Source organism: Acomys russatus, chromosome 16 (genome assembly GCF_903995435.1).
Source record: "Acomys russatus chromosome 16, mAcoRus1.1, whole genome shotgun sequence".
Classification (NCBI taxonomy): domain Eukaryota; kingdom Metazoa; phylum Chordata; class Mammalia; order Rodentia; family Muridae; genus Acomys; species Acomys russatus.
The window spans coordinates 41,611,916-41,638,236 of record NC_067152.1 but is presented as its reverse complement, the minus strand read 5'-3'; the positions used below and the strand labels follow the sequence as shown (position 1 = coordinate 41,638,236).

Genomic DNA, 26,321 nt, shown 5'->3' with positions numbered 1-26,321 from the left:
AGGGGTTGTCAATTGAAGGTTGTGAGCCCCCATCTCCTACCAGGCCAATTTCTTTACTCATGTTGCTGTCATGTAAGGAAGAAATATACAGTATTCCCTGGGGGTTCTCAATTATTCAGAGGGGCGCAGGAGCTCTAAGACTGGCTCAGCTAAATCCCCTTGGCTCAGACCTGTTCTATTATAACCAGAAAAGGCATTGGTCTGCAGAGTGGTGACTGTCCAGGGCTCCCAGACAGAGCCTTGACAAAGCTCTAGGCCGAGTTTGTTTGTTGGGACCCACTGCGCATCAGTGCCTCCCTGTCTATCTCTCTCTGAGTGAGAAGGAACAGAGACAGTTTGTTCCAGTGCATCCAAACTAGTTTTCCTGAAAGATGGGGCAAGTGATGAGGGGCGTGTGTCTTTGATGATTGCTACCTTGGCCCTGGTCTCAGCTGGACAGGTGGTTCCCTCTATGGTGTTCTGTGAGACTGGTCATTCCCAGCCTTCCTGCCTGGCACATGGTCATGTGATACGGTCATCCTGCATGTGGGCTCTCAGCCCATCGGTTGTACAGCCTCTGAGAGTGAGAGGCCAGGCTGCCTGTGGCTGCTCGCTCTTCTTCCCCTCACAGCTCTTCAGGAGCTGGATCACTGCTGCCAAACGTTTGAATTTCCTATTAAAGTACATGGTGCCTTCCCTGAATTTGTTCTGTTTTCGTTTTTGTGCCACTGGGGAATGGATTCAGGGCCTTTCTTATGCTCCGCAAGTACTGAACCACAGAGCTACATCCCCGGCCCTTGTGGTACCTGCTCTAACATTGTCTGCCCTTCATAGAACTGTCTCAATCCGTCCCCCTCTGTGCTAAGGACAGGTTCTTTTTATCTCTGTGCTGCTGTAGAGATGCAAAGTCTCAGGGTGGGGCCTGACCGGGCCAGGAAAGTCAAGGATGGAGCCAGCCAGTGCTCCATTCACTCTTGATGGAGCTGAGACCAGCCTGGCTTTGAGTTGCCACTGAAGGCACCACGGCCAAGTCCTCCTAAGTCATGGCCCCTATGTGGGCTGTGTGCAAGAATCAGGCCATAGCTCTTTGGATGCCCGTGAGCTAAGCACAATCAATACCACCACTTGTGGCACTGGGACACCAACTTTATCAGTTCACCACCCCAGAGTGGGGCACAGCAGGCTTTCTGAGAACTGCATGAGTTACGTGTCACTACGTGAACAGATCTGTGTGTCTTGCTAATGTGAACCTAAGACCATTTCTTCTCTCAGGCCAAAGGATATACTGCTTCTAGCCAATCGGAGTGTTTGCAAAGGACAGTGGTCATCCGCCCTCCTGTCCTGGGACCCTGCCGTCGCCACCCCACAGAGGTGTGTGTATGGTCAGAACCAGGGCTCTTGTTTCTTACCCTCCCTCTTCCTCTGTGTGGTCTGGCTTGTTCAGCCTGACTGGCACTGTGCCCACATTGCCTCACGAGCCCAATGGACACTCCTTAAAAGCAGAAATAGGCAGGAGGTTGGTGGTCAGGAGAGCTCTTTCACTCGTGTGCCACACCCAAAGACAGAGAGAGAGAGAGAGAGAGAGAGAGAGAGAGAGAGAGAGAGAGAGAGAGAGAGAGAGAGAGAGAGAGAGAGACTGCGTGGGGGGCTGGGGCCCTAGGTCTAGCCCAGAGGTCTAACAGTGTCCATTCCTGGAGCATGGGAGAAGGCAGTAAGCTGGGGCTGGACCTGTCGTGTGGGGAGATTAGAATGTATTGATCAGACTTACTCCCAGCTCTGCTGGGGCCTGCCCCACTCTTCCCTCACTCTGCATGGCTTGTGAAGTTGGAGAGCTGCAGGCTCATGCCCAGTGCACCCGAGCTCTTCTCTGTAACAGAGTGGACCACCTAGTGTGGACAGCCTCATAGCTCTGGGCCTGGGGCTGCCTGCCAAGTCTTGTCTGGTTTACCAGCAGAAGTGGGGCTGTTGGGTATGGCTCTCTGCCTTCAATGAACCGAAGAGGAGCCCTCTTTGCTTGGCAGTTGATATTTTGTTATTTTAAGCTCTGACCCAACAGAATAAGCACATGACAGAGGGGGGAGCAAAGGGGTCTTGTTCTCCAAAGAGGAAAGGGGCACATTCCAGCAGGTCCCCAGGCGTCTTCCCAAGTGGGCTATTTAAAGCGTAGCCAACAGATGCCTGGTGCCCAATTTAACCAGAGGTTATCAGGGGACCTGGTTCCCCCACTGTGGTCAGGGGGAGTGGGAGCTCTGGGGTTGCCCTCATTGGCTGGATACCCCACTAGGTTTGTGTGAAGCCAAGCAGGGCTACTGGTAATTGTGTTTCTTGGGCTTTCTATCCCAGGTTCATCCAGTTCTTTCTGTACCATACTTTATGCCCAAGACCCAGGGGAACTATATTATCTCTTAATGCCATGTTCAGTAGAACAAGTGGTAGCTTCCCCCAGTCCTTACATGACAGGCTCGGCTGCCACCGAGGCCCACCTGTTGCCCAGGCTGCCTGCACAGCAGATGAAGCCTTCTGAGGATGCCCCCTGCCTGGGACAGGCATGGCCAGGGAGAGCTAGCACAACAGAGCAGAAATTGACTGAGCTGGAGGGACTGGCTTGCGTTCTGTGTGTAGCAGGTGGTATGGAGGCTCTTGCTGTAGAGCAAGCTGCTGTCCTGAAGGCCAGACAGCTGCAACTCGGTACCACAGCTTCTCTGCTTCCTCTTTGTAAACCTGATAGTCCAACCTAAGCTCCTCGCGTGCATGGGGCAAGCAGTGTGTCTGTGCCTGATAAGCAGTGTCGCTGATGGCTTGCAGCCCCAAAGAATATCTTGCTGTACCCTGTTGTTTTGTCATGGTGGCTCTTGGCCACTTTTGTCCTGCAGTGTATTGCCTTGTTTGGGAAGCATCTTGAATGAAGCATAACTGATGTGAAAGACCTGAGGGGTCCAGAGGCCTGACAGCAGAGCAGAGATGCCCCCTGTGGCCCATGCTGAGGGGTCCAGAGGCCTGACAGCAGAGCAGAGATGCCCCCTGTGGCCCATGCTGAGTGTTTGAGCGACTCCATCTCTGCTGGGACTCCAGTTTGAACTCAACAGTGGGTGCTTGAAGTCTTAGAGGCTCTGCTGCCCTGGCCCTAAGATTTCCAGAACAGGGAGAGGGCTTCCTACTCTGGTGGCCATTAGAGACTAAGTGAGCTGTAGAGGCTGGGCTCCTCTCTTAGCTCAGGGACTGCTGGAGCCTGTGTTTTATGGGTGCCTGCACCTTCCTGCCTCTGGGGTCCGGTGGCTAGCAGCTCACTGCCATGCCCCTCCCTCACCTACCCCCATCTGCTGTTCCACTTGTGGCTCAGCTTCAGTCCAGTCCCCTCTGTGCTGCACACGTGTCACAGGAGTTACTTTTCCAGCCCCGCACAAGCCAAAGGCCATTTCCTCTGCTGAGGCCAGGACTCTCGGCCTTCCCTTTGGCCCCCGACCCTGAATGGTCTTACCCCAGTGTAAGGACAGGAGGCAGGAGTGGGGAGCAGCCTCCCCTCATGAGGCCCTGCCCAAGGAATGAACCAGAGAACTGTCCCAGGGTCACCATCACAGTGGTGTAGCATGGAGGAGAGTCCTGGGGTCTTTCCCAGCCTCATCTGTGTATTCGCCATCTCCCCTCCAACCCTGGGTTTAGAATCAGGTGTGCATGTCACTGGTTCAGTTTTCAGAGATCATGGCCAAAGAGTGGGTGCAGAGACCGCCCACCCCTGGGATGATCCTGAGCTGAAAACACACAGCAATGAGCAGGTCAGAATTCCAAAAGACATGGAAGCTGCTGCTTTTGTCCAGCACCCAGGTGGGCAGTTCTGTGGGTTCTGCTAGAGCCTGGGGCCAGGGCCCAGTGAGCTGGCTGGGCCCACCTTGTCCTGAGCCTCCTTGAGAAACGAGGGGTGCTTAGCCCTAATCCTCGGGGAAAATGGAGGCTCAGCAGGCATGTGGGCCCTATTTTAAGCCCACTGAATAGAAAGTGCTTAAGTTGATGTGCCAGCTCAGCAGGCCCCCAGCCCCCTGTCACACAGTCCCCTTCTCTAGTACTGTCCCAGGGGTCCCAAGGGAAGAGAGAGCTCAGGTGTACAGGAGGCAACTAAATGCCCTGTAGGAGAGCGGCCTAGTGTAACCCCCAAGACATCCCTCTCAAAAGAGTCCATGCTAAGTGTGCCTCCTCACCTTTGAGATAGGAGACTCCAGCTGCTTTTCCTTCTTTTCCCCACCCTGGTACCTCTAGCCAGTGTCACATACCTGGGATATCAGATGTTGGGGAGCCAAGAAGAAGTGCCCAAGTGCAGAGCCTTTCTGTGCCTCCTCCTCTCAGTCTGTTGGTTACCACCTTTGACTTCCTTCACCAGCGCTGCCACTTTCCTGGGTTTCTCACTCAGACAACTTAGCGCAAGCTCTTGGCCGCTGACAGCCAGCTGCTGTCCAGCTTCAGCTTTTTTTGTTGTTGGTCGTCCTGGAGATCTCGGTGTCAAATTACCATTGTGAGGAGGAGCCAGAGTGAGCCCTCCCCTGAGCTCCTCCTCCACTCCACACCCAGTGAGTGCCTTTCCCTGCCTGGGAGGTCCAGATCCCCCAAACCTGCTCCCTCTCTTCCTCTTCCTCCTGTTCTGCCCTCCTCCCGCCTGCCCCGCCCCACAGGCCAGGCTCTAGGCTCCAGGCTGAGGGCTGGGGCTGGGCTAATGACAGAAGTGGTTGGCTGTGGTTCCCTGTGGAAATAACCCCAGGGGGCTCAGGCTGAGGTTGCTGGAGGAAGAGGGTGGGGCAGCTCCCTCTGAGCATCCCCCATCACACCCTCTAGATGGCCTTTTTGGCTTGTGTCCCTGACCACCCCAGCCTGTCTCTTGGGCCACGCACTGGCTGCTCCCTCTGGCCTCTCCCAGGAAGAAAAACAGAGGAGTTACAGGACCACCCAAGCAAGTCAGCAAGCTTTCAGGCAGCCCTCTGGTGTGACACTCCTGCCACTCTGCACCACAGGCATCTGGGGGAATGTGAGGAGCCTAGATATCTTACGAGGAGCCTGCTTGTTTTGGTGAGGGGCCTTGTGTCCCTCCCAAGAGAAAGGACACTGCTTGTCTCATTCTGCTCAGCTGTCTCCACACTCCTGACCGTCTTGTCCAGTGGCCAGGCCCATTAGCGTTCGGCTAGGCTGTCTTACCACCCTGCAGACCAGGCTGCGGAGGGGGGACTGACCTCAGCCCTGCAGTCAATGGAGCCTTTGAGTATGAACACAAAACCCCAGTGAGTCAGAGCTTGGAGACAGAGTGTCGACAAGCATATGGCCACAGCCCCTAGATGCCAAAGCTTCTCAGCGACAGAACAGGCCACCACTGTACAGGCAGTGGTCTTGAGCTGGGAGAGCATTTGTCATATCTACTCAGTGTTAGTGGAACAGGCTGCAAGAGCGCCCCCAGTGGCTGTCTCTGTTGTCTGCTGCTTCTGTCCAGCTTTAGGACTGTTCTTCCTTTGCTAGAGGGAACATCTCTTTTCTTTCTTTCTTTTCTTTTTCTTTCTTTTTTTAAATTTTTATTTATTTATTTATTTATTTTTGCGGCAGGGTTTTTCTGTGTAGTCATGGCTGTCCCGGACTCACCTTGTAGACCAGGCTGGCCTTGAACTCATAAAGATCCACCTGCCTCTGCCTACCAAGTGCTGGGATTATAGGTGTGCACCACCACTCCTGGTGGGACCCAACTTCTTTAGAAGGTTGTGTTATAATTTAGTTTCATTACAGCAGCCTGCTCTCTAGGGTCAGGTCCCCAAGCAGCTCATACTAAGCCCTGTTTAGAAGCAATTAGTGCCGGCTGGTCTTGTCTCAAGTCTGGGCATTCGAACTGCTCAGCCTCTGGCATCTGTTCTCTGCTTCCCCAACCCTGCACCACATTTCTTCAGTAGAAGTGACTGGAAGGATTGTGATAGGACAGTAGCCTCTCCCATGCCTCAGCCTGGAGATCAGGAAAGAGACTGGTCCTCCCGCTCCAGGTAGAGGCTGCTGCCTGTCACCAGCTTGGGCAGAGTGGTTATCCCCAGGGGCACATCTGGAATTAGAAGGTGAGAGGGAAGCACTAGTGACACTGTTTCTCCCTGCCTAAATGGCTTTACAGTGACAAGGCTGTCTCTCTAGGACAGTGCTTCTCAGCCTTCCTAACCCTGCGACCCTTTACTGCGTTCCTCGTACTGTGCTGACCTCAAAGGGATTGAGACCTGCAGGTTGAGAAGCGCTGCTCCAGGAACGACGCCAAGTGCAGCCCACAGCCTAGGGCGGAAGAGTTCACGATGGGGCCAGCAGAGCTAGAGGTCTCTAAGGAAAGATCACGATACAAGAGCAGACTGGTTGTTCTCTGCGCTCAATCCCAGAGCCCAGGAATCTGAAGCAGGAAGCCTATGAGTTCAAGGCCGCCCTGAACTATATAGTAAGACCCTTATTTACACAAAACAAAAAACTAGGATCTCTGTGAATTCAAGGCCTGCCTGGCTGACAAAGCGAGTCCAGGACAGCCAGGGCCACACACAGAAGCCCTGTCTGGAAAAACAAACACATAGCTAGGTGTGGTCGCACATAAATGTGATTCCAGCACGTGGGAGGCAGGGGCAGATCTCTGAGTTGTGAGGCCGTGCAAGTCTGTGGAGATTGAGTGCTCAGTGAGTTCTGGGCCAGGCTCAGCTACGTAGCGAGACCCTGTCTCTAGATAACCGGGAAGAAAAAGGAGGAGACAAGCCGAGTACTGAGGACAGGAGGGCCTGCTCCTGGTCTCCCTCCTCTCCCACAGTGAGGGCTTCCCTGCAGAGCGGCTCGTCAGTGCTCGCGGCTGACATGGCCGCCGTCGTGCTCCGTTCTGCCACTGCCCCACTAGCAGCATGCATGGAGAGAGGGGCCATGGACTTCTAAGGTAGCCTTGGTGGCAGAGCCAGTATCTGTGCCAGGGCCTCAGCTCTCCAGAGCATTCCACCACTGTGGGTAGAGGGAGGAGCGGCGCCCAAGAGCGCACAGGTAACCAAGCAGCACAAGGGTCACATCCCGGATCCCAGCCTGCTTCATCTCACTCACAAGCCCCTCTGAATAAAAGGGACTGGAGAGATGGCTCAAAAGGTAGAAGCATACACTGTTTTTGCAGAGGACCCTAGGTTCCGTTAGTTCTTAGCACCCCATGGAGCCTCACAACCATCCATAACAAGTTCCAAGTGATCTGACACTCTCCTGACCCCCTCGGGCACTAGGGGTTATGGATACACGTAAAACAAACCTAAGTTTTTTGAAAGCTATGAAAGGTCAGCTGTGGTGCTGTAGTGAATCGGTCCGTGTTTGGAGACTGGGTGAACAAACGGTGGCCTGCCTCAGGCCCTCATCCCATTGGCCCTGCCTACTCTAGGTGCCGCCATGCTGCCATTGCTAAGTACTTTGGGGATGCACCACCCGCCTGCGCCAAAGCCTGTGACCACTGCCAGAGTCCTGCAGCCCTACGGACGAAGCTTGACGCCCTGGAGTGCAGCAGCCGCTGGAGCAAGACCTGCATTGGGCCCTCCCAGGGGAATGGCTACGACCCTGAGCTGTATGAGGGAGGCCGCAGGGGCTATGGGGGCTTCAGCAGGTGAGAGGATATGAAATGCGCAGTCGTTCTCCTGGGACTGCCCTGTGGTGTGGCACATGGCCCTTCCTGGGCCTGGGCTTTACTCTTGTGCAGGGACATCACTGTCCCATCAAGTGGCATCAGTGGGCACGAGCAGAGCCAGGGCCTTTGCGGCTCACCCCAGCCCGTCCTCTAGGTATGATGAAGGCTCCGGAGGCAGCGGTGATGAGAGCAGAGATGAGGCCCGCAAACGGGAGTGGAATCTTCTCTATCAGAAACAGATGAGCCTGCGCAAGGTAAAGGGGCTGAGGCCTTGACAGGGTTCTCAGTGCCTCTAGTAGTTTGGCTTCCATTGCTGTGACAAAACACCATGTATGACCAAACACAACACGGGAAGGAAGGGGTTTACTTGGCTGACGTTTCCACATCACAGTCCAGCATCAGGGGAAGTCAGGGCGGGACGCTGGAGGCAGAACTGAAGCCCCTCCCGTGTCGACCGAGAACATGCCCCACTGGCTGGTCTACTAGAGGCATTCCTTGATGAGCTTCCCTCTTCCCAGTTGACTCTTTTCTATCAAGTTAACAAAACACAAACAAAAACAAAACCTAGCCAGGTGGTGGTGGTGCACGCCGTTAATCCCAGCACTTGGGAGGCAGAGGTAGGTGGATCTCTGTGAGTTCGAAACCAGCCTAGTCTACAAAGCAAGTCCAGGACAGCCAAGGCTACACAGAGAAACCCTGTCTCGAAAAACAAACAAACAAACAAAAAACAAAACAAAAAAAACCTAAGCTGACATTTTGGCTCACAGCTTTAATCCCAGCACTTAGGAGGCAGAGGCAGATGGGTCTAAGTTTAAGGCCAGGGACTGACTACATAGTGAAACCCTGTCTCAAATGCACCATCTCCCTAAAAAAAAATAAGCAGCATACAGTGGTCCGTGCAAAGTCCGGGATGGTCCCTGTTTACCACCTCAGTCCCTTTTCTGGCGCTGCAGTGGTACAGGATGCCTCATGGTCCCTCATGCTGTCTGTCTTCCAGGGCAAAGAACCCAAGAAAGAAGACTTCACACCCCCAGGTTGGTACAGAAACACTCCCAGGGGCGTGAGTGCTATGCCTGGGTGTGACCAGTGGCTGGCTCGGGGAGGGCTGGAGGGTTCCAGAGAGCTGGTCAGGGAGAAAGCTTCTCCTGCCCTTTTCTCAGATGAAGATTGTCCCCTGAGAGAGGCTTCGAGCAGGAAGATCCCCAAGCTCACAGTAAAGGTAAGAGAATGGCGGCTCATCACTGGCCCTCGGGGCCCCTCCCTGATCCTGAGGGTGGGTGACCAAGATGCCACTCCTCATAGGCCCGTGAGCACTGCCTGCGGCTTCTGGAGGACGCTCTGAACAGTAATCACCAGGCTGCGGGGTCCACTCATGGGTGAGTGTCCTGAGGTCACCAGGGTAGGGAACCAAGGCTTATTCCTTCAGAGACTGCCTCCCTACAGACTGCCTCCCTATAGCTTGTGACCCGTCCTGCTCCATGGGCCCCAATCCTTGTAGCCCTGCTGGGAGTGCACCAGAGACTGCCGGGGGCATTGACGGACAGTAAGCCACAGGGCACCTAGTGAATCCTCATCAGACTCTCTGTGCCCATCCTCATCGGATCCTGAAGCTAGCCCATGGTCCCTGGAGAGAAAGCAGCCAGACCACAGGGAGAAAGGGCTCAGACCCGCCTGTTGGCTTGACTTGTTCCTTCTCACAGAGCTGACCTGCAGGCCAAGGCTGTGGAACTGGAGCACGAGACATTCCGAAATGCCAAGATGGTCAATCTGTACAAGGCCAGTGTTCTGAAGAAGGTAGGCTGAGGGTTACGCCAGGTGGGGGCGGGGCATGCTGACGGACTTTGGGCAGGACGGGACAGGGGTCAGCTGCCAGCCTGCTGGCCCTGGAGCCACTGACACCAGAAAACTCGCCCTTGGCTAACTGGAGGTGTTCCAGCTATCCCAGTGAGAACTCACTTCCCGCTTGTGCACGGCAGAGTTGGGGGTCTGGGGATGGACTAAGCAGTAGCTTGTAGGGCTGTGATCTCCTTGCCTGTCCCTCTTTAGGTGGCTGAGATCCACAAAGCCTCCAAGGATGGGCAGCTCTACGACATGGAAGGTGGCACCAAGAGTTGCAGTGCCGTGGCTGAGCGCTTGGAGCCCAATGACTGTGACATCCCACCGACCTCACATGTGTTCTCGGTAAGCAGCACCCAGGCGCCCACTCCCAGCCTCGGGTCAGGGAAGGTTGCCTTCCCCGTTGCCCTCAGGTGGGACAGACTTACCCTCTCCCGGGATCACAGCCCTGCGCAACCCAGATGTCAAGAAAGGCCATGGAGCGTCTCTACTCTGCCTACTGCATAGCCGTCAACCATGGCCTCTTCTCCCATCAGCCTGACCCCCAGTTGTATCCTGTTCAGCCTTCCTCCCCACATTCCTGAGAACCTCTCACCACAGCTGTCCTTGAGGAGGTCTGGGGTTCTGAGCCTTGTGACTTCCTCCTTCTCCTCACAGCTCAAACCCAAGAGAGTAGGAGCTGGCTTCCCCAAAGGCTCCTGCCCATTCCAGCCAGCCACAGAGCTGTTGGGGAAGTCTCAGCCCGAGAAGCAAAGCCCCGAGACTGTGCTGGGGGGTGAGCTGGAGTCCCCCGGCTGGGGCTGGGACCTGCACGATGAGCAGAAGAGCAAGCTCCGCCCTGGGTGCCAAGAAGAGGCTGCGGGAAGTCGTGTTAATTGTGGGGAGCCCTCGCCTGAGAAGAGGACAAAAGGCTGTTCCCAGGGCAGTGCCAAGGCAAGACCCAGCAAGAAACAGCAGCTCTTAGCCGCAGCAGCCCTCAAGGATTCCCAGAGCATCACTCGGTTCCTCTACCCAATGACAGAAAGCCAGCCTTCCCCTGTGTCAGCCCCACCCTCAGAAGATGCCAGCCCCTCCTGTGCAGGGGTGCAGGAGACATGCACAGGAGAAGCCGGAGCTGCGTTTCAGACTGAGTGTCCCAGGGAAGAGCCAAGGTACGAAAGGAGTCAGGGAGTCCTCGTGATTTTATGGCACCCTCTGAAGCTTGAAGCTCATTCCACAGGTGGGCCCTGCTGGGCTGCCTGCTTGAGAGCCACTCTTAGACCCAGCCCTTTGATGCCTTCTTCCCTCCGGCCAGCACGTGCTCACTCAGAGACCAGAGCTTCCCTGAAGATCAGCCTAGCACTCTAAAGGAAATCCAGGCAGGCAAGCGGCCCAGAGCCCAGCAGGTACTGTAGGGCGGGGAGCTTAGGGGAGGAAGGAGGCTGGTGGGGAGGCGGGGCCTGTTCTGCAGTGGGTCAAGGGCTCAGGAAAAAGTCTCATACCCTAGCAGCAGGTGGGACAGGCTGGAGGAGGGCACCTGGTGCTAAGGTGCAGGCCTCCTTCCAGAAGAGCAGGTAGAACCAGTGAAGGAGAACCCAAAAGTGACCCCCACATGCTGTGGCCCTATCCAGGGGAACTCAGAGAGGAGGGCTCAGAAGAGGCTCTGCCCCTCAACCAAGTCCTCCACCTTGGCCAGCGATGGCAGCACTAAGAATGAAGTGGCTCGAGAACCCTGCCAGCTCTCTGCTCCTGCCACCTCCCTGAAAGAGGCTGCAGACATTGTGGTCAGGTACCTGACCCCCTTCTACAAGGAGGGCAGGTTTATATCCAAGGTAGGCCTGAAGTGCTTGCGTCAGTGCAGTGGGGTTGGGGGTGGCAAGGAGTGTGCACCCCTGAGTGAAATAAGGCAGGCCAGGCCAGGCCTTGACCGCGACCAGCTTCTGCCCTCTCGGGACCTGCTCTGCCCTTGGTGGCTCCAGGCCTTCCTCTTCCTTCGCCTTCTAGGACTTGTTTAAAGGCTTTGCCCGCCACCTCTCACACTTGCTGGCTCAGACGCTCTCTCCTGGGAGGAGTGGTGAGTACCAACTTGACCAGGGCTAGAAGGCACTGTGGGAGAGGGGAGGAGATGCTGCCAGGAGATTGGCCCTTACCTTCTGTATCCCTTCCCCAAATCTGCAGTGAAGGAAGAGGCCCAGAGTCTCATCAAGCAGTTTTTCCATGACCGTGCCCGCTGTGAGAGTGAAGCTGACTGGCAGGGCCTCTGTGGCCCACCCAGATGACCCGCCGCTGGCTGAACAGGGTCAGCATCTTCCCTACTCTGCCGTGGGCAGGCCCATGCCAGAGGCACCAACTTTCTCAGGGTCCTCCCTCCTCCAACCAAACCTCACTTTGGAGGTGTCACTAGACACCTAAATCAAGTGGAGGGTCAGAGGTCAGCCTACCTGCCTGTTTAAACCCCCATTGTCCTTTCTCCCAGCCCTTCATGGCCAGATCCTCAGATTAGAAGGTTCAGACAGTATGGCTGATGCCAAAGAAAGGAGGTGGTCGTGGGGGAACAGGAGGTGGAGGGCAGTGGTCCTCTTGTCTCGTACTTAAGTTCTCTGCCAGGGTGAAGCCCAGCCCTCCACTCCCCTCTTCCTCGAGATGCCAGCCTCTAGGCCTTATCGCAGCGGCCATGCTTCCCCCCCCCCCCCCCCCCCCCACTCTCTGCTGCTCAGGGAGGCAGGCCCTATAGAGAGACGTTAGCAAATAAAGCCCTCCTTGTGGGGACGCATGCTCGCACACACAGGCCTTTTCTGCGTGTTTTATTTGTGCAGAAGCCGCTTCATCCAGGCCTGAGCCGCCTCCAGACCTGAGTGGGCTTTCCCCAGGCTGGACGTCAGACGCCCACGCCAGGTTCCTACAGCCCAATTGTTGGTTCAGTCCACCTCAGAAGGAATGCGTCTGCTTACTCGCCCAGTGGACATCACTGTGACAGCACAACCCCTGCATTCTGACTTCCACTTGGGGTTGTGCTGCAGGACATTTCAGAGCAGGGCCAGGCAGTGAAAACCAAGGCAGACTGCCCAGCGAGGTCTTATCTCCACTCTCGTCAGAGGAGGCCTGGCCACTGTGTGGACATGCTGCCCTCCAGCAGGAAGACAATGGTGTGCTGCAGCTCCTGGGCCTGTGGGGCGGAGACGGCTCAGTGCAGCTCTCCCCACCTCCGCCCTCACTGCTCAGAGACCAGTGGCCTGGGCCTTGGATGCTCACCTGCGGCAGCTCCAACCAGATGGTCTGGGGCTTGTCAGCAGAGCCATAATTGAGTTCCAGGCCAGGGGGCCCATCCTCCTCCAGTGGGCTCAGCAGGTGGAGCCGCTGCAGGTCTTTTAGGCTAATAGTGCAGCAGACTTTCTGCAGCAGCAAACAGAGCAGATTGGTGCTGAGGTGGAGGCGGACAGCAGTGAATAGTGTGAGAGGAATGACCCGGGGGTTCAGCCCTCACAAGATCAGGAATGCGCCCTACCTGAGAGCTCGGGTCCATGAGGACCAGGTGTTGGCGGTTGAGCCCCAGGAGGACTGGTCCAGGAAGAACCAGCTTACTCACTCTCAGCACCACGTACACAGTGTAGCCAAAGAGTGGCAGCTGCGTCGCGGCCTCTGTGGGTGGGGACAGGTGGGGACAGCCCTGCTGCAGATCTCTGAGACCGCATAGGGAAAGCGAAGGGTGACCAGGCATAGCAGTCTCCTCCCTTCCCACCCTAGCCAGCAGGCCCTTGATGTAGACTTACCAATAAAGCCAATCTGTGCTTTCTGCTTGCTATATCCTTGCATCTGCCTCAGCTCCTGGCCCACCAAGCTCTTCATGTTGGCTGTGTTCACCTGCCATTGCAGTGGCTTGGGCATGTAAGACAGCAGCTCTTGCCTAGGATGCACAGCCTGGGTCATTAGGGCCTGTGGCCGTGGACCACCGGGTGCAGGGTGGGCACGTGGCACCAAATAGCTGGCATTTACTATTGATACGGACCCAGGGCCTTGCTCAGAGGCAGGTTGGGAAAGGCAGAGATGACAGGCATCTACTACTCTAGGCCAGTCTCCTCGGGACCAGGATAGGCTAAGTGGAGTGGCCTTGGCCTGAGGGAGGACAGAAGGTGGTAGGAGGAGCCCTCAGGTTTGGGGGAGGGGCCGGCAGGGGTTGAGTTCACTCACTCAGATGGAGGGCTTGAACTGGCTCTGTTGAGGTGTTGGAGGGCAGCCAGCCGGGCAAGTTGAGCCTCTGCCTGGGCACTGACTATCAGCTTCCCTTGCAGGTAGTCCCGTAGCACCTGAAGGGAAGAAAGGTGTCACAGTCTCCTAGCAGTGGGTGGCTTTTAGAGACTATCCCTTCCCGCTGCCACAGAGCATTGCCTGGATAGGAACTCCCGGCGCTTAGTGGCCCTGCACAGAGGTTCTGGGCAGGAGGCTGACCTGGCCATAGTGGGTTTCGATGTAGGTGGGGTTATCAAAGTGCAGCGGGGTCTCCCAGCCAAGCCGCCGTGTGTGCAGGCTCATGTCCTGGTCTGTCACCACGTTGTTGATGTACTCATGGGATGACAGTGGCCGAACTAGCTCACCTGTACAGGGGACCCGAGCCAGCATAAGCACTGTACAGAATCTAAACTCCTGTGGAGCAGACGCTGGCCGGACGGGGAAGGCGGCCCTTTCCCAGCGCTCACCTTCCCCTTTGATGAGGAAGAGGGCAAATTCCTGTACTTCCTGCGAGTCTGTGATGCCCATCTGTCCACACAGCTCCTCCAGCACTTCTCCTGTCACCTGAGCACATGAACAGGCCATGGTGATGGAGGAGTCCCAGAGCACAGGCACCTGGCCTCTCCTCGGGAGCCCCCTCTCACCGTGAACGTCTGTATATTTGTCCTGTAGTCCACACCCCCAGGCAGGTGAATTAGAAGAAACCGAACCGCTTGCCCTTTCTGTCGGGTAAGTTGTAGGGTTAGTCTCCAGCAATCAGAGGTCCCTGTTCCCCTGTTGGCACTGCCACCCCCCCCCCCATTACAGGAGAGTCCTGAAAGGCCCATCTGTCCACTCCTAGTACCAGAAAAGCATGCATTTCACCAGGTGGCGGCAGCTGCTGGCGCCCTCCATATTTAACTGTACGCTGGAGGTGCTCCTGGCTGCTCCGGGCCAGCTCTGCAGAAAGCCAGAGGGATGGAGGTCACAGGTGTGTCTAAGGCCTTTAACTGGCAGGGCCTTCTCAGCCCTGGGCATCCCTCTTCCCATCCCAGGCACCTTGGCTAGGGCTGGATTCCTGTAGGAACTTGGTCACATAGGGCATCAGCGTAGTGGACGGTGCAAAGAAGCCTGTGAAGAGGCTGAGGACGGTCCAGCCCAGAGCGCAGTGCTTCCTGCAGGGCAGAGCTGGGCTTCAGGCTGGCCAGACCACAGTGCTGTTCCCACCTGACTCCCCTACCCCATAGGCCCCACTCACGGCTGGGGGTGCCCTGTGACTTGCTTGATGACCTGGCAGTACATCTCATCCCTGAGGTCCTCTTGGCACGGCTGTGGGGACAGGAAGTGTGAGTGGGTAAGGCAGGGGCATGACAGTAGAGCTGAGGGCCTGAATGACGGTGACATCCCGGCAGTCACCTCTAATCTTTGCCCGGCCCATTTAGTCACTTATTTTTATACTGCCTTGGAGATGGAACCCAGGGCCTTCAGAATGCTCGACAGTGGGGCCAGAGCGGAGGGTTTGGTGCCCCTGTAGAAAGCTAGAGTTCAGTTCCCAACACCCACGTCAGGCAGATCACAGCTACCTAGAAGTCCAGCTTCAGGGGACCTAACCCCTGCTAGCCTCTGCAATCACCTGTCCATGTGCATACACATAAATACATGATTAAATCTTAGAATGCTAGACAGGGAGCTGGCAAAATGGCTCAGTGGTATGAGGACATTGCTAACCAGGTCCTATCCCAGTAATTCCATCGTGGAAGGAGAGAACACACTCCCACAGGCTGTCCTCCAGCGTTGGAGCACACACACAGAATAAACAAGTGTAGAATTAAATTTAGTAGTGCTAAACAATTGCTTTCTAGCACTGTGGTGAAAGATAATAGCTGCCTTTTTTTCTTTTCTTTTTTTTTTTTTTTTTTTTCTTTTTAAGTTTTTTTGAGACAGGGTTGCTCTGTGTAGCCTTGGCTGTTCTGGACTGGCTTTGTAGACCAGGCTGGCCTTGAATTCACAGAGATCCACCTGCCTCTGCCTCCCAAGTGCTAGAATTAAAGGTGAGTGCTACCACGCCTGGCTGGGTTTTGTTTTTTGTTTTTGTTTTGTTGAGCCAGGGTTTCTTTTGTAGCCTTAGCCATCTTGGACTTTGTAGACCAGGCTGGCCTTGAACTCAGAGAGATCTGCCTACCTCTGCCTCCCAAGTGCTGGGATTAAAGGCGTGCGCCACCATGTCCAGCTCAGTAGCTGGCTTTTAACCTGCTTCTCTGAGCTGTAATCTTGGTTCTTTGTGGATTCCTGGTCTCTGTTGCTCGCTTTTGGCCTCTGTACAACTCTCTGGCCTAGTTTGGTTTCTGCCTCCAACCTAGAGTGTCTCTTGGACCCCAGGCCACCCTCAAAATCAAGGACTTCAGACCCATGTCTAAAGCAGATCTTCTGCCAGCTCAGACATTAAGGGTGCCCTCGGCTCTGGCTTCACACCCAGAGCAACCCCGGTCCCCCCCCCCCCCACACCTCTCCGGTCTTTGCTGCTGCCTCTGGGCCCAGGCCAGCACCCTCCCTTGCCTGGGGTGAGCACAGTCATTTCCTTTTGTCCTAAAGTCCCTAGAATATCAAGCATCCTCCAGAGTGACCCTGTGAAATTTGAGCAGTGATTCCCATCAGCAAGCCATGGGTCTGTCTGGAAAGTCAAAGCCCATGTAAGGGCCTGACCCCATGCACACCTGGCTCGTTCTTCCTCCTTCAGAGCTCTGTCCCAAAGCCCCCACCTCAGCAGCAGCCACCACTTCACCTCTGCCTCTCCTGTGAGCCTGTACCTGCAGGGACTCAGCCTCATGCCTCTTGAAACATATTTGTAGAGCTGGTAAGATGGCTTAGTGGGTAAAGATGCTGGTTGCCAATCCATGCCCGAGACCCACATAACAGGAGAGACTCACTCCCCGGCAAGTCACCCGCTTACCTCCACAGGTAGAGTGCAGAGTGTGTGCACACACACTCGGGTACATATGTAATGTATGGAGTTGGCACAGATGGCAGCCATGTGAAGGCTTAGGGTTAGGAGCCACAGTAATATCTGTGTTCCTATAGAAACTAGTTGAATATTGGCTGTATATGGACTTTGATTTTTAAGCACGCTAATTAGTGTGCTCCTTGGCTCTTAGACAAGCATTTGTAGTTTTTATAATAGAAGAATAGCCCAAAATGTAGTGCTGTGAGCTGTTTTGAAGATAAACTATTTTGGAACAATTGAGAAACCAGGGAAGAGTCCCATTCAAGCCCCAGCAGGAGGGCAGGGAGGGTGCTCAGGGTCATAGCACAGGGCTCTTTTGTTTGTTTTTGTTTTTGAAACAGGGTCTCTCTGTGTAACCCTGGCTGTCCAGGACTCACTCTGTAGATCAGGCTGGCCTCGAACTCACATCATCCGCCTGCCTCTGCCTCCTGAGTGCTGGGATTAAAGGCGTGCGCCACCACACCTGGCAAGCACAGGGTTCTTACCCTTTTTTTGGGGGGGGCGGGTTTTTGAGACAGGGTCTCTCTGTGTTAGCCTTGGCTGTCCTGGACTCGCTTTGTAGACCAGGCTGGCCTCGAACTCACAGCGATCCGCCCACCTCTGCCTCCTGAGTGCTGGGATTAAAGGCGTGCACCACCACACCCGGCCATCAGGGTTCTTACCTTCAGAATGTCATAGAGCAGAGCCAGCTCATCTTTGCCTCGGGGCTTAGGCTGGTCCCCCATAAACTGCATCAGAGCTGTAAGCAGGATGCGGAGCATGGTAAACAGGGCTTGGCCTGACTAGTGCCACCCTCTAAGGCCTCCTGACACCTGAAGCCTTTCCCTCCAAAACAGCACACCAGGAAGGACAGCCTTGTCTAACTTTGTTGAGGAAATAGACTCCCAAGGATGCTGGGGTCAGCTGAGCCCACCAACAGCCCCTCAGATGCCACACAGCCCACAGTGGGTGGAAGGTGGGAAACACATGTTTCCTATGCTGGCAGAGGGGCAGATCCAGGGAGAGCTCAAAGACACACAGGAAGCCAGGTCCAAAGTACTGTGTACATGGGGCCACTCACCCTTGAAGCCAGCCACTGCCTTCCTGTTCGTGTCCTCATTGCCGAAGTTGATGAGGGATTCCTGGATGGGGTCCTGTGGCCAAAGAGCCTTAGCTGTGAGTCTAGGCCCATGGGAGTCCTAGAGTCCTAGAGGCAGACTCCTCCCCCACCTGGCCCCTTGCCTTAGTGTACTGGATCAGCTCCATAACAGCCTTTTCCTTGGTGCCTCCACCTATCTGGGTCAGCCTGGAGAGGGCCGAGGAAGAGACAGACCTGCTTGCTTGGTCCTCCTGCCCTTGTCCCAGGCCATGAAGCCCATGGGAAGAGCACCGGCCTGGTGGCTGTGGAGGGCTTGTATTGGGGAAGGCCTGGTGGCTGTGGAGGGCTTGTATTGGGGAAGGCCTGGTGGCTGTGGAGGGCTTGTATTGGGGAAGGCTGAGCACAGGGGTTGCTTCAGAGCACTCACCAAGTATGAGGCTTCCGGAAGTAGCGCAGGGCAAATTCTTGCATGGTGTAGTTGTGGGAGTCAGCAGACAAAGAGCTGTAGGCTGTGAAGGAGGTGGCCTCTGAGTCTTCACTAGGCTCTTGGTTCCTGGGATGGGTGGGGCGCTGGGAGCACAGGAAATTTGGTACCACCCCAGTACCCAACATCTAGCCCAGAGGCCCTATTCCCACTCTTACCCCCCTGGTCCCTATACCCACTAGCCCCAAGAGGAGTGACACCAGAATCCAGGAAAGCCAACATTTATTAAGCCTTCTCTATGGAGGTGCTGAACTAAGCACCACAGTCAGAGGGTGAGGCTTACAGTCTTGCTTGAGATACATGGCAAGAAAGTCAGGGGGTGGTGGAGGATAGAAACACTGAGCACTGTCCACAAGGCCATGGGAAATGGGCAGCACCCAAGGCACCCCTGCTTGGCCTTCATCACTTTACCTCTTTTTTTTTTTAACATTTATTTATTATTATGTATACAGTGTTCTGCTTGCATGTACACCTGCAGGACACCAGATCTCATTGTAGATGGTTGTGAACCACCATGTGGTTGGTTGCTGGGAATTGAACTCATGACCTCTGGAAGAGCAGACAGTGCCCTTAACCGCTGAGCCATCTCTCTCCAGCCCTATCACTTTACCTCTTCTGTCTTCCTCACCTCCTGAGCTGGCCCTGGCTCCTTGAGCTGCTGTGGCTTACTCTTGCGCTGCCAGCTGTTTCTCTGTCCCAGGGAAAAAGAGAGGTCCGGGGCAGCAGCTGGCTGCACCATGTCAGCAGGAAAGAGTCCGGAACGGCCCCCAGCAGAGCCGAAATGCCAGCCTAGAAGGCATTCCCAAACAACGGTGGTTTACCTACCTCGCCCCTCTGCCCCTCGGTAGCCTCCCTCTGCCAGCCCTGGGAATACCTGGCTCTGGAGGAGCAACCGGCAGCAGCTTAATGAGGTCCCCACGGTGGAAACTGAGGAGGCTGTGATCATCCATGATGTAGCTGCGCAGGGCGATGACATAGCCAGAATCCTGCAGGCAGGTGGGTGAGCTGCTGCCTGCTTGCCTGTGCTCCCGCCCAGAACCCAGGAGTACCAGGGACCTTGACTTAAACTCCTTGACCCAGGGAAGCCAGATAGGGCAAGAAAGCCCACACTTGCCTTCTTGAGCTCACTGAGGAACTGTTCCACCATGGCCTTGATGGCTCTTGCCCAGGCTGTGTGCAATATCAGCTGCTCAGTCTTCAGTGACAGCTCCAGGGTGGCGCTGCCGCTGCACTGTACAGTGAGCACCTCAGCATAGCTGTGGATAGAGCCAGGGTGTGAGCAACAGACCAATTCTGCCACCACCATCCCCCCCCCCCCCCCCGACCAAGCTCTGGACCAGCTCACCTGTAGGAGCAAAGTGTCTTCAGCTGGGTCAGGTGGAAGCTAGGGCCTTGGGTCACCTTCAGCAGTCTCAGTCCCCGGTGAGACACACCTAACAGTTGTACATCACTGCCGCTCTCACCCTGTCAGGAAGACACGTGGGTCAGTCACACTCCTGGCACTGCCCAGATCCCGGAGCCCCTCGAGTAGAGAGTTCTAGAGCTGAGCTGGGTCACAGTCCCTAACCCTAGTATCGCTAACCGAGACTGGGAAGATGCGCGAGAAATAATTGGCCCAGTTGTCTCGAGCAGCAACCACGATGCGCTTTTTGATGCTGTCTTCCGCGGTATCAAGCGAGTCCAGGCCCACCTCCAAGTCTCCTGTGGGCAGGAAGGGGTCTGTGATGTCCTTGTTCCCATGACACTTTGCCTCAAGGACAAGCCCAACCCTCTACCCCAGCTCCGGGGACCCTTACCCAGCAGGTCTTTCATTTTGTGCCGCTCATCCTGGGAGATCCGGATGCAGGACTCTGCAAAGGTGTCCCGCAGGATCTGGAGGCAGAGCAAGGTGGTCAGCGCCAGGTCCTGAGACCTGAGCTCACCCAGAGCAGCTGTGGCTATGTAAACACAGAGGGGCCAGGGCTGGTGCCTGCATACTCGGCAGTGCTGGCCAGGGGACAACACATAAGGCTCCCAAAGCTCAGGACCATAAAGAAACCTGTAGCTCTCCTCTCTCCTCCCCTCCCCAATCTACATCCACGGCACTCCCTCCTTTGGCACCATGGTCTGTTGCTGTTGGCATAGTGTATCAGCTGAGGTACACTGCTCTGCCAAAAGTGGCCAGGCAATAACCACCATTCACAAAGCGCCTAGCATGTGCAACAGCCTGCGCCACGAACACTCTGTTTGGTCCTCTCATTTGTAAAACTAAGTTGATCACCATCCCCATTTTGTACAGACACTGTGAGGCATACAGGCAGTGACTTCTGAGTGCCAGCCTTTACTACGCTCCTCACAGGCTGTTGCCGAGGCCCAGGTGTCAGCAAGGGTCCCTGGGACACAGAATGTCTGTGGGTGTGGCAGGCTGGTGGGCAGCCAGGCCCTCACCTGCTGGCAGAGAAGGCTGAGGCAGTAGGGGTGGCTAAAGTTCTCCCGCGGGTAGAACACCTAAAGCAGGGAAGAAAGAGCAGAGATGAGCCGGGCGTGGTGGCGCACACCTTTAGTCCCAGCACTCGGGAGGCAGAGGCAGACGGGTCGCTGTGAGTTCAAGACCAGCCTGGTCTACAAAGCGAGTCTAGGACAGCCAAGGCTACACAGAGAAACCCTGTCTCGAAAAAAGAAAAAAATAAAAGCAGAAATCATGCCAGGCTATCCTCCCATGCCCACCTCTGCCCTCCCAGGCCCAGCCTGGAAAGCCAGCCTTGAAAAAGTGGTTCATGTGGAAGGGGCAGTGTGGGGCTAGGATCCCACACAGCCTACCCCTGCCCTGCCAGCCACAAAAGGCTGAGGTCCCACCCCCTCCCATGCCTACCTCCTTGCGTAAGAACAACTTCCAGGGTGCATTGGCGTAGGAGAAGCACACGCTACCAGAGGGCACGAGGAGCTTCGTGGAGATGCCCTTGTCCTCCATCGGGTTTGTCAGTGCTGGCAGAGGGAGAGTGAAGAGCCTTAAGAGAGGACTGACAGAGCTGGGACTGAGGTGCCAGAGACCCTGGTACTCGCCTGGTTTTCTCAGCCTCCTCCAACCACCTTCAACTGTCACTCCAGACACTATCTCCTGCCTTCATTTCTGGCCCTGAGTTTTTTCTAGTGTCCCGGACCATATTAGCTAAAGCCACTAATTCCTTACCCCCTCCCCACAAACAAACAAACAAACAAACAAACAAACACCCCTCACACACACACACACACCTGTCATGTGTACATCAAGAACAACACCCTGTAAAGGTCAGTCCCTTAGTGGCAGACAGGCTTCAAGGTGCCTCAGCCCTACCCTGGATAGGAATGAGGAATCCAGGGCTCCAAGCCTCCAAAGTCCAGAAGCCCAAACAGCTGGCCTCAGCCACTTGGGGGTGACTTTTGCCATGGGTCCCAAGAGGCTGTCATGAGTGCCGCCACCAACCCAAAGAGGTTCAACACTAGAAATGGATTCCTCACCACGAGACTCCACTGAAAGGGTCTTTGGTTCCTCAGGCAGAGGCAATGGGAGGGCTGGTGGGGGTGGGGGTGCCGGAGCTGTGGGTGGATTTGGGCTACGTGGGCCAAACAAGTCCCGAAGGGGTCCCTGCTTTTCCTGGATGGATACGGAGGGCTCAAGTCGTGGCCGAGCCTTGGGTCGAGGGGCCACAACTGGTGGAGAGCTCTTCACCACGTTAGGTGACACTGTCTGCAGGAGAAGACACAAGCCAAGTTCACCCTGAAAGTCCAGGACTCCTAAGAAGGTCAACCCATGCCCTGGAGAGAGGATGTGGTCAGAGGCTCACCGATGGGGGCGAATGGGCACCGTTGATTCCTAATTTAGCCAACGCCTCATCCTTAGGGTCATTTTTCTTCTGAAAGGTTTTAACGGGCCTTGTGGAAGAAAGAGAAAGTTAATAGTGCACAGGACAATCCCAGAGGAGAGAAACAGTTCTGACCACGGGCCCCCAGACCCCCACCTGGTGGGTTGTACAGGCACAGGCACAGGCCCCGGGCGGCTCTGATACATTCGGATGATATTGCGGATTTCCCTGCTGGGTTGTGGGCGCTGAGGTGTGGAGTTGGGGCTGTGTACTGTGGGCTCCTTGCTGGGTGGCGGGCGCTGAGGTGTGGAGTTGGGGCTGTGCACTGTGGGTACCCTGCCCTGGGTCGGCACTTCCTCCTCTGCTGGGTCCACCTCATCCTCCTTTCCAGCTTTGGTCCTACTTTGTTTTAATGGCTTCCTCACAACTGGGGGAGGAGGAGACGACAACTCTGCCAGAAAGAATAAAGACAATTGAGCACTGTACCTACCACAGGAACCACAAGAGCCACAGCCCACCACACCTACCTGCCGTTTCCTCCTCATCCTCCTCTGGTTCCTCCTGGGGAAGCTGAACCTTGGCTGGAGGCTTCACCATCCTCACCTTAATGGGCTCTTGCCCTGTAAATGTCACAAATGGCCTCGGTCACCTGTGTTTGTCCAGAGTGCTTACCCAAGCTCCTGGACAGGCACACTGGCATGGGAGGAGAATGCAGCCTTCCCTCCCCAACAAGGAGATTACATTTCCACATGGCTGCCACCCTGAGTACCCTCACCCATCTTCTGAAAATAGTCTCGTTTCTGTTGGAAGCTCTTGGGGCGCCGAGGCCTGCCTTCAGCCTCTTCTGGAGTGTCCTCCTGGCAGAAGGAAGAAAATGAAGAGCAGCCCCCAGCCAGCCATGTCCCTGTCCCCACAACATCCCCTTCTGATGGCTTCTCAGACCCATCTGCCCACCCTCCCAGTCTGCCGCTCACCACACACCAGACCAGACCCAGAGCCCTGCCTAGCCTTGGCTCCTTACTCTAAAGCCAACATTCAAAGGTTCTAGGTCAGTCTCTGGCTTTTCTTGGCGGGCAGGGGGCTTCTTGGGCTTGGGAGCAATGGCTGAAGGTGGAGCCTGGGAGGCAGCCTCAGAGGCCTGAGCTGGGTGCTGGCGTCTCAGGTTCTGCTGCTCCAGGGACAGGCTCATGGCTTGGGCGGTCATCTGCTGGGCCTTAGGAAAAGAAGTGGCAAGGCCAGTGAGAGCCTCGGCTGGCCCCTCCTTCCAGGCCCGCCCTACCCAGGCAGCCACACCTCCAGTCTGGCCACAGTTCTCACCAGGATCATCGCCTGCTGGTTGATGAAGGTTTGTTGCTGTACCGCCAGCTGCCTCGAGTCCAAACTGGGCAGCAGAGGCTGTGGCTGGGGTGGGACCATCATGGCTATGAAGAACAGATACCCAGAGCAGGTAAGCACCAGATTTGAACCTCTCCATCCCAGGTGCCCTCTGGACTCTCAGCAGGGCCCTCCCATTCCCCTACCCCTTCACCCCCCCAGCCCCCCACTCTCCACCCCCACCTTTGGTCCTGACGGCTTCTCTCCTGGTGCCCCCAATCCAGCCTCACCTGGCATGGTTGGGACTGTGCCCATTGCTGGCATCATGGGCATAGGTGCGGGCATCAAAGCTGGCTGGTAGCTGGGTGCCTGCACCATACCTGGGTACACTAAGGGAATAGGGTCTCTCAGGTCTGTTTGGTCCCACAAACTTCCTTCTCTCTCTAGGCCCAGGCAAACGGTGCTAGGATTAAAGGCATGCACCACCATGCCTGGCCCACCCCAGGCAAAGAGAAAAACACTGGCCACTGGGGTACCGGTCAGAACTCCCATCTCAGCTGCCTGCAAAGAATCAGAGCACCCTTGCCTATGCTGGGACACCCCAGAAAGACACCATCTCTACTCACCCATGGGGTAGCCTGGCTGGGTGGGCCCAATAGAGCCCCCTCCCTTCATGCGGCTGCTCAGCGCCCAGCCTTGTTCCAGATCCTGAAGGGACAAGTGTTCAGTGTCAGATCTGGGAGAAACAGGAGTGGCCAGATGCCAGGTGCCAGGCCCAAAGCAAAGGGTAGACCAGGGTAGGCCCACTCACGCTGAAGTTTGGGGAGAGGACTGGCTCAAAGAGGTGGTCCAAGAAACCATCCAGGTTTCCCGGCTTCCTGGTGGCCTCACCTGTTGGGCAAGAGTAAGTTGCTGCATCTACTGGGGTGAGAGGCCTATTCCCATCACTCCATCACTCTCACTTACCTGGAAGGTAGCTGCTGGGCAGGACTGGAGCTGGACCAGGAGGGAGGCCTGGGGGCAGGGAAGGAGCCCGGACACCAGGGGCTGGAGGGATAGTCTCAGCTCTGTGGGGAAACAGTGCGCCTAGTTAAGGGAACTGCTGTGAGAGTGACCTCTAAGGGGAGCAGAGGCTGTTATGTGAGAGGACTCAGCCTTCAACATCCATGCACCATGTGATGGCAGAGTGGCTGTGGTGGCTACCACCCCGGGGAGAAAGGGCAGGTGGGTGGGGTACATACAAACCAAAAGGAGTGATGGGGTAGTTATGGGGACCAGCTGGGTCGCCCAAGTCCTCTGTCTGGCCTATCAGGTCCAACACGAAGTCACAGCCAGCTAAGTCCTGCCAAGCGTCGCCAGAATGCAATGAGACAGACCAGCCACGAGGGGGCGCCTCCAGGCCTCTGGGTGGGACAAGAGAAGTGAAGATCGCGATCAGGAAGAGGGATATGCAGATGGCAATCTCTCAGGAACAAGGGCACTCTGAGGGCGAGTGTCTGAGGGAGGGAACCCTACCTAATGATGTCCCCACCCTAGGTCCGAGCCAGGAGCCCAGACTCACTCACAAGTCTCAGACTGCACCCCTATTTGTACCTCAACGCCCTCTGGCTATCTCTCCAGGCTCTAAGGCTCATTGGCTTGCCTATAGAGTTAGGATCTGGGCCTTATGCTGTCACACGGCCCTCATTCTCTCTCTCTTTCTCTCTCTCATTTTTTTTCTGGTTTTTCGAGATAGGGTCTCTCTGTGTAGCCTTGACTGCCATAGACTTGCTTTGTAGACCAGGTTGGCCTCAAACTCACAGCGATCTGCCTGCCTCTGCCTTCCCTTGCCTCCACTCCCCCCCCCCCCCCCCCCCCCCCACCCCCGCTCTCTCTCTCTCTCTCTCTCTCTCTCTCTCTCTTTTTTTCTTTTCCTTTTTCACACGGCCTTCATTACGATCTCTGCGCTCTCTCTGGAACTGATAGCCTGCCCGGTTACCCTAAAACCTCCCCTTTCTATTCCCTGAGGAATGGCATCCATCCCTGGGCTCTGGGGTTCATGCAGTGAGAGTAGGCTGGGGGGGGGGTGCAGAATGAGAGTGGGGACAACAGCCAGTGACCAACACCAGCCGCACTGTCCCATCCGGACTCCCCTACCTGCTCTGTAGGATCCACCCTGCAAACTGCTCTCCTGTGGTCCAGGAGTCCACTTCTGCAGAGTAGCTTTCCTCTGGGGAGGGCGGGTTAGAGGAACAGTGAGGGACACAGGACCCCATCCTGATAGTAACTGGCTACTGTCCCCACACCAGACAGGCAGGGAGACATGAGGGTCACAGGGCAGGTCAGTGGGATGGCTGAGGCAGGAGGAGACCAGGGAGCCAAGGCAGGCCTAGCTTCGCTGGCTGAGGGAGGCAGGCCTAGCTTCGCTGGCTGAGGGAGGCAGGCCTCACCGTTGAATGTGAACACGTCCAGGGTCATGCGACCTCTCCGCAATCCAGCCTTCCATTCAAGCTGCGTGGGCGGGTGAGCCCTTGAGGCCATGGGAGCCAGGGGTGTCTGCTCCAGAGCACTCAACAGCTTGTGCTGGCACAATGCTGCCATGCCCCAGGGGGCCTGGTCAGATACAAATCTGTGGGGATGACATGGAGCTGCTGCAGGCTTGGTGGGGTATGCGGAACCCACTCACAGGGCACTACCCACTAGGCTTCCTACTTGAGCAATGGCTTCTGCAGGGCAGGAGTAGGAGGGAAGGCGCTGAGGAGGACTGCCATTAGGGCCCAGCCACGCTGAGTCTGCTGCTCGTCTGGGTTGTGCCACAGCTGGGCCACCAACTGGCTGAAGAGCTCATCTCGAAGTCCCGGCTGCTGCTGTGCCTGCCGCACCAAGAACGTGCCCATGGCCTGCTCCTGCCAGGGCTGCAGGGACCCTTCCCCGAGGAGCCGCAGCATCTGTGGACACAGAAGCCAGGGCAGAAAGCACAGGGCTCCCCTGCACCCTCCCAGTCCTTACAGAGG

General features: G+C 56.0%; 2 protein-coding genes across 2 annotated transcripts in view; one reads left to right on the top strand and one right to left on the bottom strand.

Moving 5' to 3' along the window:
- The window catches only part of Recql5 (RecQ like helicase 5), a 40,252-nt gene extending 28,405 nt beyond the window's left edge, over nt 1-11,847 (top strand). The window contains exons 8-19 of the mRNA XM_051159056.1: nt 7,370-7,588; nt 7,764-7,863; nt 8,607-8,643; nt 8,770-8,828; nt 8,912-8,985; nt 9,310-9,403; nt 9,656-9,790; nt 10,103-10,596; nt 10,740-10,830; nt 11,056-11,256; nt 11,429-11,498; nt 11,603-11,847. Coding sequence (XP_051015013.1) covers nt 7,370-7,588; nt 7,764-7,863; nt 8,607-8,643; nt 8,770-8,828; nt 8,912-8,985; nt 9,310-9,403; nt 9,656-9,790; nt 10,103-10,596; nt 10,740-10,830; nt 11,056-11,256; nt 11,429-11,498; nt 11,603-11,703 — 1,675 coding nt within the window. The 3' untranslated portion in view covers nt 11,704-11,847. The remainder of the gene's footprint in view (nt 1-7,369; nt 7,589-7,763; nt 7,864-8,606; nt 8,644-8,769; nt 8,829-8,911; nt 8,986-9,309; nt 9,404-9,655; nt 9,791-10,102; nt 10,597-10,739; nt 10,831-11,055; nt 11,257-11,428; nt 11,499-11,602) is intronic.
- A 509-nt stretch (nt 11,848-12,356) lies between these two features.
- Nucleotides 12,357-26,321, bottom strand: part of Myo15b (myosin XVB) — a 43,359-nt gene continuing 29,394 nt past the window's right edge. The window contains 38 exon segments of the mRNA XM_051159290.1: nt 12,357-12,590; nt 12,677-12,817; nt 12,930-13,063; nt 13,195-13,328; nt 13,613-13,728; nt 13,871-14,016; nt 14,119-14,215; nt 14,296-14,373; nt 14,496-14,590; nt 14,690-14,805; nt 14,889-14,959; nt 17,294-17,370; nt 17,692-17,764; nt 17,853-17,916; nt 18,137-18,279; nt 18,822-18,982; nt 19,068-19,179; nt 19,308-19,449; nt 19,539-19,657; nt 19,776-19,894; nt 19,990-20,065; nt 20,621-20,680; nt 21,045-21,157; nt 21,671-21,899; nt 21,997-22,084; nt 22,171-22,465; nt 22,542-22,634; nt 22,790-22,871; nt 23,036-23,227; nt 23,332-23,435; nt 23,619-23,717; nt 23,955-24,036; nt 24,140-24,219; nt 24,295-24,395; nt 24,570-24,731; nt 25,465-25,537; nt 25,758-25,936; nt 26,020-26,255. Coding sequence (XP_051015247.1) covers nt 12,516-12,590; nt 12,677-12,817; nt 12,930-13,063; nt 13,195-13,328; nt 13,613-13,728; nt 13,871-14,016; nt 14,119-14,215; nt 14,296-14,373; nt 14,496-14,590; nt 14,690-14,805; nt 14,889-14,959; nt 17,294-17,370; nt 17,692-17,764; nt 17,853-17,916; nt 18,137-18,279; nt 18,822-18,982; nt 19,068-19,179; nt 19,308-19,449; nt 19,539-19,657; nt 19,776-19,894; nt 19,990-20,065; nt 20,621-20,680; nt 21,045-21,157; nt 21,671-21,899; nt 21,997-22,084; nt 22,171-22,465; nt 22,542-22,634; nt 22,790-22,871; nt 23,036-23,227; nt 23,332-23,435; nt 23,619-23,717; nt 23,955-24,036; nt 24,140-24,219; nt 24,295-24,395; nt 24,570-24,731; nt 25,465-25,537; nt 25,758-25,936; nt 26,020-26,255 — 4,557 coding nt within the window. The 3' untranslated portion in view covers nt 12,357-12,515.